This window comes from Squalius cephalus (assembly GCF_949319135.1).
Source record: "Squalius cephalus genome assembly, chromosome: 5".
In the NCBI taxonomy this organism is placed as follows: Eukaryota; Metazoa; Chordata; class Actinopteri; order Cypriniformes; family Leuciscidae; genus Squalius; species Squalius cephalus.
The window spans coordinates 4,998,889-5,016,357 of NC_137126.1; the positions used below are offsets into that span (position 1 = coordinate 4,998,889).

Genomic DNA, 17,469 nt, shown 5'->3' on the forward strand with positions numbered 1-17,469 from the left:
TGAAAGGTTTAATTGACAGTTATTAAAGAATGTATTGTTTCTGCTTAGTTGTTGACCAAGAAAATATCCCAGTAGAGGAAGAGAGTGGAAAGTTCTGGGAGAATGAAGAGAAGTGATCTTTGTGCCTATATAGTATCATTTACTTTTCCAGCCGCCCTGGGAACCTGTCACGTCTTCATGATTAACATTTTAAGTCACAATCTGTGGCTAAAATCATACATTACAGTACAAGAAGCCTGTCTTTATCACATACAAGCATAATTGCATACACCACGGTTGGTACATGAAATATGATGTGCTGTAAAACTGAACAGAGATCACCCCTGCAGGCAATGTCATATCTGGCATCAAAATCTATCAAACATATATTGAGATCTGTTTTCAATAACTGTATCTATATAAACGTCTCCAGAGGATCTTGTTCTCTGCTGGAAACCCCATCTAAAACTAGCTTCTTATGGTAGCTTGTTTAAAATGTTTTTAGCTGGTACCACAGGTAAAAAAAGAAGAAAAAAAAAGAAGTCTGATTGGATTTTTTGACTTTACACCTCCTTAAACAAGCAATCATGTTCCAAAAAACACCCCGGCCACCGAGAGCAGGAATGATTGTCCAGCATAGTGAACAACTGATACTGTGATACATGTGTAATACATACATAACAGCTTTGATTGTTATGGTTATGAAGCTTACGTCAAGTAGGAAATATTAGCATGTAATATACAGTGCATTTGCATTCACATTTATGCATTTAGCAGATGCTTTTTTCCAAAGCGACTTACAAAAGAGGAACATAAGCAATTTGTCCCAGAGCTAACAATATTCAATGCCAGGTTTATTTGAAAAGGAAAAGAAGAAGAGGAAAACGAGGTGAAGGATTTTTTGTAAAGTGCCTTTGATTATGTGGTTAAGTGCTTGCAGAAGAGATGCTGTGTGTCTTCAGCTGCTTCTTGAAACTTGTGATGGTCTCAGCAGATTCATTGGAGGCTGGCAGCTCATTTCACTCTATTAAAAATGTTAGTGTGAAATTACATTATTCCAGGTTAATAATTGCATTACTTTCACAGTAATTCCACAGTAGGACTTCTATGGTATCTAACTGCACTCTTGGAAATTTCCAAATATTATACTGTATTTCTAGAGAGAAAAGAAGAGGAGCGAGCCCCAGTGTTTAACTGATGTGGAGTGTCCACTTTTGAAGCCAGACTGGTTGTTGAAAAAATCCTTATCTCGAGCAAAATAAGCCAGCTGACATTCAGTAGCCTACAGTCTGTATATTTTATTCAGAATACATGTCATTTACGTCTTTTAGCTTGTCGAGATTCGTCGTTTTTGAAGAGTGCGCATGTGTGAACGTGCTCTAGTATGTAAGAACGAGCCTATGATTGAATCTGGAAATAAAGCAAAAATAACTGAGAAAGATTAGAAATAGTCCTCAGATGCCATGTCCGTAATTTATAGCACACCATCTAGCATTAATTCGATCTCAAACAGATTCATTAAAAGAAGTTATTGCTCGACATCATTAACCAACGTGGTTGAACGACCAATTTGCAACAATACGGTTTGGGGAAACAGTCGTGACTGGCTAGTTGATTTCTTCAAAGATGCATCGCATTATGGTTAAGCAGCGAGTTACGTCTTTGTCCGGGAAACAAACCCCTGGTTGTTGTCAAGTATTTAAATGCGGTGGGAAAGTTGCGAGAGGTGTTGTTGATGTGAGTGAGAGCTGGTGGCAGTGTTAGGGAAATCTCCTGAAGGAGGTGGGAGGGGATCGGGTCTAAGTGACAGGTTGCAGAACGGCTGGCACAGAGAACTCTGGAGACCTTGTGTTCTCAGTGAGGGGACAGAAAGAAGAAGAGTGGAAAGTGTGTGCTGTGGGTGAGTGTTGTGGAGAAACGGGTGATGTGGATTGCCACCTTATTACTGAAATAGGTGGCAAAGTCATTAGCAGTCAGAATAAGTGGGAGGGGGTGGAGGAGCACAGAGTAGAGAGGAGAATGTTGTGAATATTGTCTGAGGTAATAAGACAGCTTGGTCCTATAGTCACGAAGAGCATCTTTGAGCCAAGGTCAGGAGGGTGTCGTACTGTATGTGCTGGCATGAACTGAGAGGACAGTTATTATCAAGGCCGAATGTAAGGAAGAAAGTATCAGTATAGATACACCGGCATCAACTGAAGTGGTTAGTGGAGGGAAGGGATGCTGACTCAGTCAGGATTCAGACTCCATTGTAGCAAAGGAATTGCACTCTTTAAAATGACAAATGACTTAGTTCTAGCTTCTGACCAAGTCTCAATACTAGTTTTAGTTGATTTTAGAGCTGTGTTTGACGCTATAGTTCAGTGTTTCCCAACCCTGCTCCTGAAGGACCCCCAACACTGCACATTTGAAAAGTCTCCTCTTTCTGACACACCCACATGAGTTGAATCAGGTGTGTTTGATTAGGGAGACAAAGAAAACGTGCAGTGTTGGGGGTCCTTCAGGAGCAGGGTTGGGAAACACTGCTATAGACCTTATGCGCCAGAGAAACTAGGGTCCCGCCATCTTTAGAATATTGTCTTTGAACTTCCGTGTTTGCAGTCGCTCTGTATATTTCTATGGCATTGCTGTCCAGGAGTAATTCGCTTTTTGAAGTTATTTTAAAGTTGACGAAAGTTATCATGAGGATTGTAATGTTTAAAGCAGATGTCTCAACAAATGTCAGTAGACCGGGAAGATTTTAAAACGAGCCGCTCATTCATACGCAAGATCGCTGTGAAAATACAGACCGGAAGTCAAAAGACAACGAGCGCAGCGCTGAAAAGGGGCGGGGCTACATAAGGTCTATAGATCATGACATACTCGTAGATTGGTAAGAAAATTACAATTAATTATGATACTCATGTTATCAGTTTCTGATGCAGTTCATGCATTCATAACCTCTAGACTAGATTACTGTAATGCACTAGATGGTTGTCTTGCATCCTCAATAAACAAGCTACAGTAAAGTTAGTCTAAAATGCAGCTGCTAGAGTTCTTTCCAGGTCAAGAAAATATGATCATATAACTCCAATTTTAGTTCTGTATCGATTACCAAGTATTATACACTGTAACCTAAACGGTTTAGCTCCTGTGTATTTAACCAATCTAAACAAAATGAATTTTAGCGTTATTAGTAATAGTTATGGCATGATATTCAATAGATGTGCAAGAGAGATTTGCAAGTGTTGACCTGTGTTTCAGTCAAAGCCAACAACTCAAGTTGGCAGTATATAACATTGAATAGTGTAATTAGGACTAATTATGTGCATGAGTGTAAGAGTGTGTCTAAAGGCCCTGAGACTCTTCGCTTAGGGGTAAAAAGAAGTTAAAAATACTTGAGCACACTTTCTTCTCAGTAACAAAATAAACACATTACAAATATCACAAGTGAGAAAACAGCAGTTAATAAAGCAGCTGATCACAGCGATGTATGTTTACACCAATTTGGCACTCCAGTCAGGTCATGTTTATTTATATTGCACTTTATACAATAGACTGTTGTAAAGCAAGCAGCTTTACAGTATTAAACAGTGTCACTTTCAATTAAAATTACAATTTAAATCTCTCCATTGTTTTATCCATGTCTGACCTTGATGGACTGAACAGAAGAAGTGAACCAGAGAAGTTTTCATCAAAGATGGAAGAGCCACACCTACCTATTGCGTAACTGTCACAGATTAATGGTAGTTTACAGCCGCAAAGTTTGCATTGGAGGAACTCCTGAAATGGACTAAAAAACCATCATTTTGTTCAAAATAATGTCACACCAGTTCTTCGATTTAGCTTGAAGTAGTATATCAGGGCTTTGATGGGTTGGTTATTCTTTGTCACATAGCCTACATTTGAAGAATGTCTCCACTATATCACCCGTCTTGGATGGATTTTTTTCCACTAAGCTTGTTGCAGTGCATTTTGGGATTACCTTCTCCATGAAAGATACAATCTTAGAAACTGGCCAAAAGAAGGTATTAGAAGGCAGCATATTTATGCTACCTACCTTTTGGATTAGTCTTTGTGTTATAAACACAGCTAGGACAGATTACATGTCTGGCTATGCTGGGTCTAAATATACTTATGTCTTGCATAAGGAATGCATGGAGAAATTCCGACTGGAATTTGCAAACCATAAAATATCAAAACAAAATATGTTTTTTTGCTAATTAGGCTATATCACTGGCAATATAGCAACATGCTAATGCAAAACTGTAATGCATTATTTTCCATTAAAGTAACTTATGAGTGCCATTTCAGTTAGTATGCTGCTATAGGCAGCTCACTAGGTTTTGGAACAGAATTAGCATGCCACAATAATAAACAGATGTTTATATATACTAAACCCTATTCCATACACATACATGCACACACACACTTCTCTTTCTCGATTGACATTTCTATCCAAAATATTTCACAGAACACTTATTGGAAACAGATGGCTCAGTTCCCAGAAACAAAGCATAAACATATGACGTACAAAAATTGTTGCCAAGTAACGATAAACAATAATACTGGGGAGTTTTATGTCCTTTTTAGTGTCTTTCTGTGTCTTCTGTGGGGTCGTCGCTGTAACTGGTTCGCTCAAGTATTTGAACCCTTTGGCACATAACTCACCATGCACCATGTGTGCTGTTACTTTTTCATCTGGCAGATGATAAAATGGGCTAAAAAAATCCATTAGTTTGACACTCAAGGAAGGTCCTTAGAAATATCCTAGAGACATGAAGTGGGCTCTTTTGAACGAACCAGTTAGAAAGATTGTAGTAACATCCTGGCGAGTTTTGCATTTGTAAGCACCACTCATATTTTCTTCAGAAACATTTTACATCGAAACATATTAGAGTTTGTGCCCAAACCCAAAGTGCCTCTGTAACTTCTTGCATCCATCTTCTTTTCCTTTGCTATACTGTAGTTTGTTTATCCTTCAGGACACACACTCAAATATGGCTGCCATCGCTTCTATTGGATTGGACTTCAGACCACAATCCTTAGAGAGAGGACAAGAGCAGAGGAATAATTTATCTTTAGCTCTAAACCCAAGAGAGGCATTGTGTGTGTGTGTGTGTGTGTGTGTGTGTGTGAGAGAGAGAGAGAGAGAGAGAGAGAGAGAGAGAGAGAGAGAGAGAGAGAGAGAGAGAGAGAGAGAGAGAGAGAGAGAGAGAGAATGTAAGAACTAGCGCAAAGTCGCCACCTAGTGTAGATTTGAAGGTAGTGTCACTGTTTATTGTCTCATTGGTTTTACTTGAAGGTTTTTGCCATCTCCACATGAAGACAGTTTTATTGCTCAACGGTTGCTCTCAAAGAGTACCGCCGGTGGTGCACTTCAGGTTTCTTAATCTCACTTCTGTCAGAAAGAAACAACCGAGATATTAAAGAGATTGTTCTTGTATGAGATATGAGATGTGATAAATATGAGATTGTTCTTTTGTCCTACAGGATGTTTGAGTATTTTAATTTAGATCTGTGCTCAGAAGTCGTGGAAAAACACGGACCCTCGAGTGATTGAGTTAAAGAGAGGAAGCGTCTGATGAATAATTGTGTGTACCACATTCACCTCTCCCCCTGCGTCTCTCTATTGTGTGCTTTTCTGCTGAGTGCTAGAACTGCAAAAATATCTGACACGTCTCTCTGTGGGAAATGCACCAGGGCCACGACCATTTATCAGCACATCCCACATTTACTGTATGTGTGGAAGTGGGTATGAATGTCAACATGCTCCATCTGGGTCACCCTATACTTAGTGCTCTTGATTACTGTGTGTGTGAGAGAAAGAGGGCGAGACAACGAGAAAGAAAGCAAAGCACGCAAACAGATAAACAGCTTGCACACACACCTGGGTTGTTGCAGGTGCATCAGACACAGTCAATGCTGTAGAGAAAATGAAACAAGTCTCACGCTCTGCTGTAGTTCGCAAAACGACTTCATCAAAAATGCAACTTTGCCTCAAGAACTTATTACAGTCTCATAAATAGATTATTATTATTAATTCAATTCACATTTATCTGTATAGCGCTTTTCACAATAGACATCGTTTAAAGAAAATACATATTCGTAGAATAGATTTAAATAGCCTAGATTAATTATTACCATAGTAAATTTTAAAAAAAAACAAGGTAGCCTACTAAATACATATAAAAAATATTTGTTGTCTTGTTTTCTTGTTTTAAACATGAACTCACTTAAAGCTGCCGTCGGCAAAATTTTTTTGATCAAATTCAGTGAAACTGACACTATAATCCGACAGAACAACATAAATAAGGTGGTTTTAGAAAAAAACCCGAGCTTCTAACTCCACCTGGAGCGTGTTATTTGTTTTGCAAAAATCCACCGCTCCCGTCTCATCGGGTCCAATCAGCGCAGGGGGGTGTGAGATCTGACTGTCAATCACAGGTCGTGCACACGCGTCAGATTCCCTCTCCCTCGCGCAGACGCGCACGTTACAATATCACATGTACACGACACGCCTGAAGTTCGCCTGAAGATTGTACGAAGCGTGATGGCGGAGAGAAAATCTACTAACAAGCTTCCAATTCCTCGGTTATTGCTATCTATGGATAGATTAACCAGGGCAGCCTACCTCCGAGTCCATGGTGTTGATCGATGCTGAAGAGACGGACGCGTTCACAGAAAATCAGGTACACGCACTGATGATGGGCGGGTGCTCGTTGGTAGTGGGGGAGTGGCATGAGAGTTGTAAACATTCAAAATTTTGGCTAAGTCCACTCAATCTGCCAGACTTGCCGACTGCAGCTTTAATCTAAGTCGGAACTATTATTTTGCTGTGTACTTTTTTTTAGTAGGCTAAGTGAACCCATGATACTGCCACATGAATAAAAGTCTTTATTATCTCCAAAAAACATGGTGTTATTGATAAGTATGATAAGTAATAAACATGTTAGTACAAAAACTGATGAAAAAACAAAGAATGTAAACACAAGTACTGTACCATGGTGCCATGTCCAAAAACAGGCTGTTACATCATTGCACTGAATGGTGTGGTCAGTGTCTGAGCGAGTGCTTTCCTGTAATCTAAACTCCTCTGAGTAATGACAAACACAGTCATCCTGTCAGGAGCTGCAGCGGCGGCCAGGGTGCGTGTGTGTGTGTGTGTAATATTACATCAGCAACCACAAACCTGACCCTGCCAGACAATAAAGGTTACTCCGAGTGCCACCCACAAAAATGGGAGGAAGAGGCAGCCTTTCATTCCCATTCTGTCCGTTCTCTTGTGTTTTATTCCTCTGAGTGAAGGCCTTCCTGACCTCTGTGTGCAGGAACAAGTGGTGAGGAAGTCTGAGCTACTGTATGAGCACACACACACACACACACACACACACACACACACACACACACACACAGTACTGATGACATATAGGTTCCTGGACAACTTTTTAAAAATGTTTCTTTTAATTTGTTCTATGGGGAGTGTTTGCTTTTAGATTAAATGAACAAAACAGGTTTAAACCAGAAACCATTATAATCATACCAATATAAATAAGCTCTTTATATAAATTACATAGTCATTTCACTTTTTTTTTACAGTGGATGATGTCAGTTCCTGTCTAATTCACTCAAGTCTTCAACCAGAAAAGGTCCAAAAACCTTTTTCTCTCTTTAAAATGAATGCTACACGGTTTGACATTTTGTTTTCTAATCTTGTTTTTTAAGTGTCCAAAGACTTTTTGGGGCCACCGTACCTACATCTGATTTGGATTTGTTTGGATGTATTTTGGTTGGACCAAAGAGTTTCCGGGTCGCTGGCACACAATGTAATCCTAATGATTAATGAACAATAGTCAGAAAATACATATGACTGTGCACATTCAATTTTTTGTCAGGTCAGGGAGGTTATATGAGCAATGATGGGAAAAGGTTAAAGGGCAAATCACACAGAAACAGGCTGAGAGTTCAGAGAAGATCGGACAGAAGCAATAATGGCATGAGAGACTATCGGTGCGTTCAAGTCATCTCGTAAAGATCGTATTCATGAGGTGAACTCACATGAACGCCACCACAATGTCGTAAATACGAGTGTAAACCTATTTTTTTACAGTCTATGGTGTAAACTCGGGATTTTCTTTAATCCCCGATCTTAACGAGTTGGGGGCGTGTCAGTGAGAAACATGGCGGAATACCAATACTTAAAGGTATATTGTCAGGCTTTTCTATTTACAGCTTAGTAAGCTAACTGCCTGCACAGAATATGATGGCATTATAATTTAACAATATAATATGCAACGATAAAGTTTGCAGGGCTTCATAAATTAATTAAAAACATAAAAAGTAACGCACACCTAATGTCTTTGTCCTGTATTTTTGTGTAATTAATCAAGAGAAAGTACACCGGCGCCATCTTGCTCCGACGAAAGTGACTTGCACACACCTCGTAAATATCTATCTATCTATCTATCTATCTATCTATCTATCTATCTATCTATCTATCTATCTATCTATCTATCTATCTATCTATCTATCTATCTATGTGTATGTCTATTTATCTATGTGTATGTCTATTTATCTATCCATCTGTCTATCTATCTGTCTGTCTGCCTGTCTATGAAAAAGTGATTTGTATGAGATTTATATTCATTAATAGAAACTCTATTAGTCTTATAGTCAATCTGAATGACTGAAGTATATGACATTGCAGGTCATTCCAAATGAACTAATTTTTGTTATGAGAAGTGAACTTCTACAGATATTTCTTACTCAGTATGTAGAGAGAAGTGAACACTGCATTGCATACACTGACAAAAAAAGGTGTAGAAAAAAATCAAATAAATAAAAAAAGAAAGCAAATTATTTAACAGAATGCACATTGTTACAAATCCCTGATTTTACATGTTTATTTGCAGTGGAAGAAATGAGAAAATATTGCTGCACACTTACAAACCACTTCTTAAATGCTAATAAGTATTTCTGTTATTGGTAATTTTTCCAAATAAAGTTGCAATAAATAGTAATAATTACTGTATTATTAGAAGACATTAGAAACAGATGATGGGAAGATTATAAAGTCTGATTTAAGGATAAACTATTTATTTTCAGCGTTTGCACATGTGTGTACAGAAAACACTCCTCTATGTATTAACTTATTTTTATACTTTAGTTATGTTTATTTATTTATTTTATGTTAAACTTGTAAACTCTAAAATAAAAAAAGTGTTGTATGAAGGGTTATTATAGTTGTATATCATTATTATTATTATTGCATGTTCATTGAAAGTTGTATGTTGTGCCTATGTCACCAACACATAATTTATTTTGAAATCAAAATGAAGGGGAAGTACCATGGTACCACACAATAGCCTATATAGTATAAGATCAGATAGTAACAAATAATAATACCTTGGCATTGTGATTCATACTATGGTACTGAATTATTACCATATTCTTATGGCGCCATATTCAACATGATATTTACCAATATTACAGTTATTTCCAAAAATACATCGAATTACCACGATACCACATTCAAACCATAGTCGTACCATAGTAATTTTAGTACCATTTTAAACTTGCCAGTCTATCAACTGTCCACTAGATGTCACCCATTCACCACATTAAAAAGCAGTCTATAATATGAATGAAACTATGATATTCTTGCATATAGAACTAAAACTAGCAGGCAGAGGATGAAAAGGTTTCTGTCAGTTAAACGTGATTTACAGGTCATATGCTGAAGAGACCCATGAAGGTAGCGTGAGCTGTGAGGATGAGCTCTGCTGATTTACGGGGAACAGAGAGCTGAAGGGTGGATCCAGACTCCAGGAAGTAAATTCCTATGACAGAAACACATACTTCATAATCAGAAACATAAATATTTTGCAGATATTTCAAGGTTTTTGTATGAACTTAGATCTCACCTTCATCAAGCATTTGAGACTAGAGTAAACTTCTCCAATCATCACAACATAAACACATCATCTGTTGCTAATTACTGCAGAACATGCTTTAATTCAAGATATCATCATACTTCCCCAGTTGATTAGTCACAGCTATATATTATGTTCAAAAAACAATTATCATAATGTGATAACTTTTATAATTTATTTACAGCTGCAATGTTGCAGGAATATGTAACAAGCAAAGTATTTATCATAATGTAGCCTACTTTAAATAACATTAACACAATAGTTTTGCTGTTGTTCATATATACCAGTAGTGATGTTGCACAATGAGGATGTTGTCATGTCGCCAGAAATACAATTATCAGTGTCCCAATGTGTAGTGAGCCCTTACTGCCCTTACCAGTGCACACGATATACTGAAGGGAGCTAGGGAGTTGATTTAGATGCATTGTGAGCATCGAAGCTCCCTGGTTTTCATAATGCATTGTGGGAATTTTTAGGGAGCGAATGTTTCAGTGCACTGCAAGGATTTTGCAAATGAGATCAGTGCCCTGACTCCTGAACTAGAGAGCTGATTGAGACGCATCCTTTTGTTGAAACATTAGAGCTAATGGTTTTTACAGGGAGGATTTCTTATGATCATTTCATGAATCAGAAAATGCTGTCAACAGCCAGAGAAAAAATCATTCATTCATCATGTTTTTGACTGAAATGTTTTTGAAATGTTCAGAATATAGAGAGGACTAAAACTGTAAAGTCTGGTGAATGTAACTGCTGTGGAATTAAACTCATTTTGAGAAAACAGCTTTTAAAAGTCTATATTGTCATTAAAATTGTGTGTAGAAAAGCTGAATAAAAAACACTTAAGTGTGTATTTTGGATGTTCTGGAAGTTCTGGATTCAAAATAGCTCAAAATATCAAAATTGACCAGTGCCTGAAAAAACAATGGTTTTATTCAAGTTAAAATATTCTAAAATATAGTATTGGTCTTCTTTCTAACACTGTTATGAAGTTACATTATCCTTTTTTAAATAATGGTTTAATCTTTCAGCATATTTGAGGGAGTGACATTAAGGGCCCTATTTTAACGATTTAAGCACATGGTCTAAAGCACACGGCACTAGTGCACTTAGGGCGTGTCTGAATCCACTTTTGCTAGTTTAACGATGGGGAAAATGGTCGGCGCTCCCGGCGAATGGTCTAAAAGGGTTGTCCCTATTCTCTTAATGAGTAATGGCTGTGTTTTGGGCGTAACGTGCAATAAACCAATCAGAGTCTCATCTCCCATTCCCTTTAAGAGCCAGTTGCGCCCGCGCCATGGCAGATTCGCTATTTGCGTGGCGGAATTTGCAAGCAGAAAAACTGAACGCTTCTCTAGCGACAAAATGGATCTGCTCGTGGACGAGGTTAAAGCAAGCAAGCAGGCCATCTACGGGACAAAGTGTACGTGCTCTTTAAATAACACAAAAAATACTGCGGCATTGACATTATTGTGGCATTGGTCAACGCAGTCTATTTCAGTTGCCTCAAAATAGCAACGCGCCAACAATGCGCCTGCACACACCTCGTTTTCAGACCAGCACGCCCATGGATGCACAAATGCATTTGCTATTTAAACTACGTGGTGCAGGACATGAAAATGATAACTGCGTCAGGCTGAAACTAGCAAAAAACATTTTGTCACACCTGGCGCTGCATTGGGCAGAGTGTATGATAGTGCCCAAAGTCTTTTTGTTCACATGGTTCAAGTTTCTCTTACCACCAGTGTATTGATAAGGTACAGTATTTACACTTGCCCTCATCAAACTCAATAAGCAGAATCTCTATTTTGGCACAAAGTACAAAAATGTGGTGTTTTTTTCATTTAAAAGGTACAAACTTCAAAGAGTCTGTGTTCCAAATCACCACCTAAACCCTCATCCATTATTCCCTACATTACTCCACTAATATAGTTCACTTGAAGGAGTGAATGAAAACGAGCGAGAGAATTCGGACACTGAGTGCACCAGAAGGGCTGCCGCTTTTTTTTGTGCTTGCTGTTTAATAATAATTTGAAACTTAGCAAACTGGCAGCTCCAGTAGTAATGAAAAGATTTATCTTGAACTCTGTCAGGAAAACTATGAATAAACCTTAATTAAACGATTTAATAATCAATTAAAAAGGAATTTATACTGTATGATATACGCTGTAGCCACATTGCACCAGCGGTTTGGAAAATGGATGATTCAGCTGTGGCGCCATCTTCTGGTCAGTCGCAGGAATTAATTAGACAGTGCATTATGGGTATTCTCTAGCCGTTGAGCGTACATCGGTTGTAGACTCGTTATTGCGGTGCATTGTGGGATTGAATTAGTGCACTCAATAACATCCACTATGGTTTCGGACACCGTTACAAAAGGCTGTCCCTAGTGCCCTATTTAAGGGTATAGGGGGCAATATCGGACACAGCCTGAGCGCTCCTACCTGATGCATAAATAATGCAAGAGTTAATTCACTTTTGAACTTTGTTGTACTGATAACTCACCAGCAGTGTAGCAAGTGTTGAGAGGCTGACTGACGTTACTGGGCATGCTTTTTAAACACTTCATCAGCTTAGTTTCCGCCCCTTTCAGCCTCTTCGTGATCACATGACCCATCAACCAGGTGGTATCTTTATACAGCACCTGTGGCAAGCAAAAGAATAAACCTAAATGCTTAAAGTAATTTATTGTATTGAGTAAGACAGAATGCAGACAAGATTTGATGGTGAACGCGTGTGTGCGGGTGGTGTGTCACTCGTGTGTGTGGGTGTTGTAGGAAAATAAAATGATTTGCGTGACTCCCGGAAAATAGAAATAGGCTATCTAAAAAATAAAATATCTTAAAACAAACATTCATCTAAAATAGCACGAAAGCAACAAGAACAATTCAAATAAAAAGATTTACAGGTGCAAGCATAGGCGGAGTGTGTAAGCAAGCCTTCCCCGGCCTGCTGCTGCTTCTGATTGCTTTTACAGCGAAGAGCTGCGCTGGACTGCTGGTCTAGGATCAGTCTTCTTCGGATTAACAGCATATTGGTGAAACAGATTTGTCAAGCGATCCAGTGCGTATCTGTGTTTGTGCCCTGTAGAGCATCAAAGGTTTCTATTTACGCGTTGTTGCAGGATTGGGCAACGTAGCAAATCACAAACGTATCTGTTGAATTCTTGAGCGCAATGGCCAATGAGGGGCTGTTTACACGACACCGTTTTCAACTAAAAACATGCAACTTTTTATGTTTTTGTGATTATAAAGAGAGCGCTTGAATGACATGTGAGAACGACTGACAGTTGCTCTTGCACATCAAGCATGTACGGTTGAGGTATTTATTGATTTTTTTGTGGGGTGAATTATCCCTTTAAGTCTGTACTTTGATAATGCAGTAGTATCAGTACCAAACAACACCAACCTGACTGTAAATGAAGTATGTGCCCTCGGCCTCCACCGTTACTGTATCACCTGACACCTGAAGCCCCTCCCCTCGGCTCTGCCCTAGAGCCCAAGACAGAACAGTGGTGTCATGATCATCTGAGAAAACACAGAGAAGAAATGAGAGAAAAACAACAATCTCCAACATCTCTATCTATTGAGATGGACTTTTAATAGATGAGATAGTAACCTATCTTTTAAACTAACCATGATTCTAACATCTAAACCTTACTTCTCCTTTTAGGCTGAACATTCTAACACTTTGAACCTAATGTACTAAACGTTCTGTTCTTTGCCTATTGTGTCCATGGAAAATTCTGAAGTGCTGATCATGACAATATCACAAATATACTGTCTGCATTGTCTCATGACAATATTGAGTAATCAACTGAACCATTAACCCTTTTCAAGGGTTTTTCTGATGGTTCGAGATAATTCTGCTCATGCCAGTAACAGAGGGTAAAAGTGTGTGTGTGTGTGTGTGTGTGTGGGGGGTTGCTTTTACCAATACCAATTTACTTTTGAACCAATCATATTGATAGAGGGTGACATGTTAAGTCATGAGTTAGTGATTAAAGAATTTGAAGGGCATTGTCTGAAGTCTGTCTGTTTAGTTAGAGTTAGGGGACTCAGCCGACGTTGATGTGTAAATATTATAGGAAACTAACGTTGACTGTAGACGTTCGGGGACGTTGATTGTAGACGAGACCCAGGTAGACTTAGGTCAGGTGCGAAATAGGGAAAATCTACCACACTATCTATCTATCTATCTATCTATCTATCTGTCTGTCTGTCTGTCTGTCTGTCTGTCTGTCTGTCTGTCTGTCTATCTATCTATCTATCTATCTATCTATCTATCTATCTATCTATCTATCTGTCTGTCTGTCTGTCTGTCTGTCTGTCTGTCTGTCTATCTATCTGTCTGTCTATCTGTCAGTCTATCTGTCTATCTATCTATCTATATATCTGTCTGTCTGTCTATCTATCTATCTATCTATCTATCTATCTATCTATCTATCTATCTATCTATCTATCTATCTATCTATCTATCTATCTATCTATCTATCTATCTGTCTGTCTGTCTGTCTGTCTGTCTGTCTATCTATCTATCTATCTATCTGTCTATCTATCTGTCTATCTGTCAGTCTATCTATCTATCTATCTGTCTATCTATCTGTCTGTCTGTCTATCTATCTATCTATCTATCTATCTGTCTATCTATCTATCTGTCTATCTGTCAGTCTATCTATCTATCTATCTGTCTATCTATCTATCTATCTATCTATCTATCTATCTATCTATCTATCTATCTATCTATCTATCTATCTGTCTGTCTGTCTGTCTGTCTATCTATCTGTCTGTCTATCTGTCAGTCTATCTGTCTATCTATCTATCTATATATCTGTCTGTCTGTCTATCTATCTATCTATCTATCTATCTATCTATCTATCTATCTATCTATCTATCTATCTATCTATCTATCTATCTGTCTGTCTGTCTGTCTGTCTGTCTGTCTGTCTGTCTGTCTGTCTGTCTATCTATCTATCTATCTATCTGTCTATCTATCTGTCTATCTGTCAGTCTATCTATCTATCTATCTGTCTATCTATCTGTCTGTCTGTCTGTCTATCTATCTATCTATCTATCTATCTATCTATCTATCTATCTATCTATCTGTCTATCTATCTGTCTATCTGTCAGTCTATCTATCTATCTATCTGTCTATCTATCTATCTATCTATCTATCTATCTATCTGTCTGTCTGTCTGACTATCTGTCTATCTATCTATCGAAAAGAAGTCATACAGATTTGGAATGACATGAGGGTGAGTAAAGTATGTACATTATGTATCAAAATATTTATGATATTATTTAATTTTTTGCATCTGCTGAAGCACATGAGATTTATTTAGATCTGCTTTTGAGTTCTATGGAAGGAAGGAAGTCAAACAGGGTTGGAATGGTGTCAGAGTGTGTTTTATTGTGGTTGATCTATTCCCTTTAACAGACACTGTGGGTGTTACACTCACTGTATGACTGCGAGGACACGGGAACAAGATGGAGAAATGTGTGCTGCTCTGCTAAAAGAAAGGTCAATTCACATAAGATATAAGAGAAAAAATGTGTGTTTGTCTGTATAAGACAGACAGAGAAACCGAGAGTGACTGAAGTGACTCACTTTGTCGTCTCTTTCTCTGTTTCTTCTGTTCTGTCACATCTCTCTTGTCTCGGCACCCTTCATGTTTAAGTCTCTCAGGGAATCTGTGATAACAGCTTACCTTATAACAAAATATATTTGAAATTAGATATCACATACTAAAGCTCAAATGATTTACATTGGACATGAGTTTCTGCAATGCCAGTAATTCCCTTGAAAACATTCTTCTGTGGAAAACCCAATTGGATCCTTCCCAAACTATTGCAACAAAGCCAAAAACACAATTCATGGTCATTGTCCTCACAGATATTACTGGAATAGCCCGACCCATTTGAAGGGGGTGTCCACATACTGTACAGTACCTTTTGTCATATTACCATGAACTGCGCAGGCCCAATAATATGCCAAATTGCTTGACCTTATGGTCAGTATTTGGTTTCACACTTTCGGCAGCCAATAATCAACAAACATTTCTCCTATGAAGCCGTATTTAATCTCGTTTGGGTCTCTCTCTTTTAAATCCTTGTAGTAAATACTTTTGTTCATTTTATAATCCCCCATTAAAAGTTGATAAATCTGATATTCTACCAACCATACATGATTATATGTTTTGTTGGGGTTTTATTATTTGTAATTAACATTATTTCTTGACCTGAAAGTCATGATTTGTGTTTAATGGTTAGAGGTTTGATCCCAGACTTTTGAAGAGTCTTTTACTGTGTTGTTGCAGAACTCACTAAACTCACTTGGATTAAGAGTGTTTGATGAATGACTAACAGGATGGATATCGAGAAGAAACTTTCGAATAAAATGCTTTTGCTTGAGAGAGAATTCAGGTATGCATTCATTCATTTATTTATTTCACATTTGTTGTAAGGGTGTCCTAATTTCTGTGTTTGATTCCATCAGATCTGTTAATGTAATATTCTTTGTAAAACAGTTTGAGATGAGGAAGTGAAATCAGTTGCACAAATAAAGCAAAAATGACTGTGGTGTAACCAATGTTTGTTGATATAGGATAGATAATAGGCTACTCCATGATTATTACCATATACCACGTGCTCGGTACCATGACATATGCTTTTGGATCTGTAGTTCTATGGTATTGTTGAAAAGTGTACCATGTAAATACAATAGCAGGCCATAATACATCAAAAGTATAGTATTGCCATTTCATACCATAATTCTGCCACAGTAATTTTTTTATTTGTATAATGCAGAATGAATACCATATCCATATATCATGGTGAACGTACTTCAATGTGCTTTAAAATGCCATGTTATAACAATGACAATACTTATACCACAGTACCGAAACATTACGAAAATTAACCATAGTTTTACTAAAAATAAAACCAAAAAATCATGGCTATTATAGTTAAACCATAGTAACTACAAATTAACCATGGGTTTGCTACACCATAGTGTAACCATGGTATTTGTTGTAAAACTGTGGTTATACAAATGGTAGCCTACTCAATCTGCCAAAAACCTTTAGTAACTACACTTTTACTATAATAAAACCATGGTTGGTTTTCGTATTTAATCTAAGTTTATTTAGAAATACTTTGGTATAACCAGGATGCATGTGTAAACAGTGCATTTGTTCGTGAAACAATAGACGAGCAACGTTAAGCAGTTCAAATAGCAGATGATCAGTGAAAGCACTCACCTACCCCGCAGCACACGGCAGGATCGCAGCATATCCCACCTTCTGTTCCCGATGTTTCCAGAGGCCTGAACCGCTGCTTTACTTCAGACAGCTCTGCCCTAAGCATCCAAATGTGTGTCCACTGTATATACACCACACCCACACAGGTGCAGGCAACAGTGCAGACGAGAAACCACTTCAACACTTCCACCTTCACCTTCCAAACACAAGCAGGAATGTTGTGGTTGTTCATTGTAAACTCTTACGTGATATTCCCGTTTTCAATTGATCCGTTAACTTTCGGTTTCGCAACTTTCATCATCAGACATGTGAAAGCAGTGGGAG

The 17,469-nt window shown here is 38.0% G+C and overlaps 1 protein-coding gene across 2 annotated transcripts; it reads right to left on the minus strand.

Annotated features, from left to right (window-relative positions):
• Positions 1-8,838: 8,838 nt before the first annotated feature.
• On the minus strand, positions 8,839-17,423 carry tnfsf13 (TNF superfamily member 13). Of its 2 annotated transcripts, none has more exons than XM_079871532.1 (6): positions 17,150-17,423; positions 15,495-15,594; positions 15,346-15,393; positions 13,296-13,414; positions 12,393-12,531; positions 8,839-9,797 (listed from the first exon to the last, which is right to left on the minus strand). In XM_079871532.1, the coding sequence occupies exons 1-6, from the start codon at positions 17,375-17,377 to the stop codon at positions 9,688-9,690; spliced, it is 744 nt and encodes a 247-aa protein (XP_079727658.1). In that variant the 5' UTR covers positions 17,378-17,423; the 3' UTR covers positions 8,839-9,687. The 2 variants fall into 2 exon arrangements, with proteins under 2 accessions (XP_079727658.1, XP_079727657.1); XM_079871531.1 differs by having other exon boundaries at positions 15,346-15,396; positions 17,150-17,404.
• Positions 17,424-17,469: the final 46 nt, after the last annotated feature.

Coding starts and splice junctions, on each gene's coding strand:
- tnfsf13 (XM_079871531.1), bottom strand. CDS start 17,377: ATGAACAACCACAACATTCCTGCTTGTGTTTGGAAGGTGAAGGTGGAA. Junction 13,415..15,345: donor CGTGTCCTCGCAGTCATACA/GTGAGTGTAACA, acceptor GTGTTTTCTCAG/ATGATCATGACACCACTGTT. Junction 9,798..12,392: donor CAACACTTGCTACACTGCTG/GTGAGTTATCAG, acceptor TTTCTGTCATAG/GAATTTACTTCCTGGAGTCT.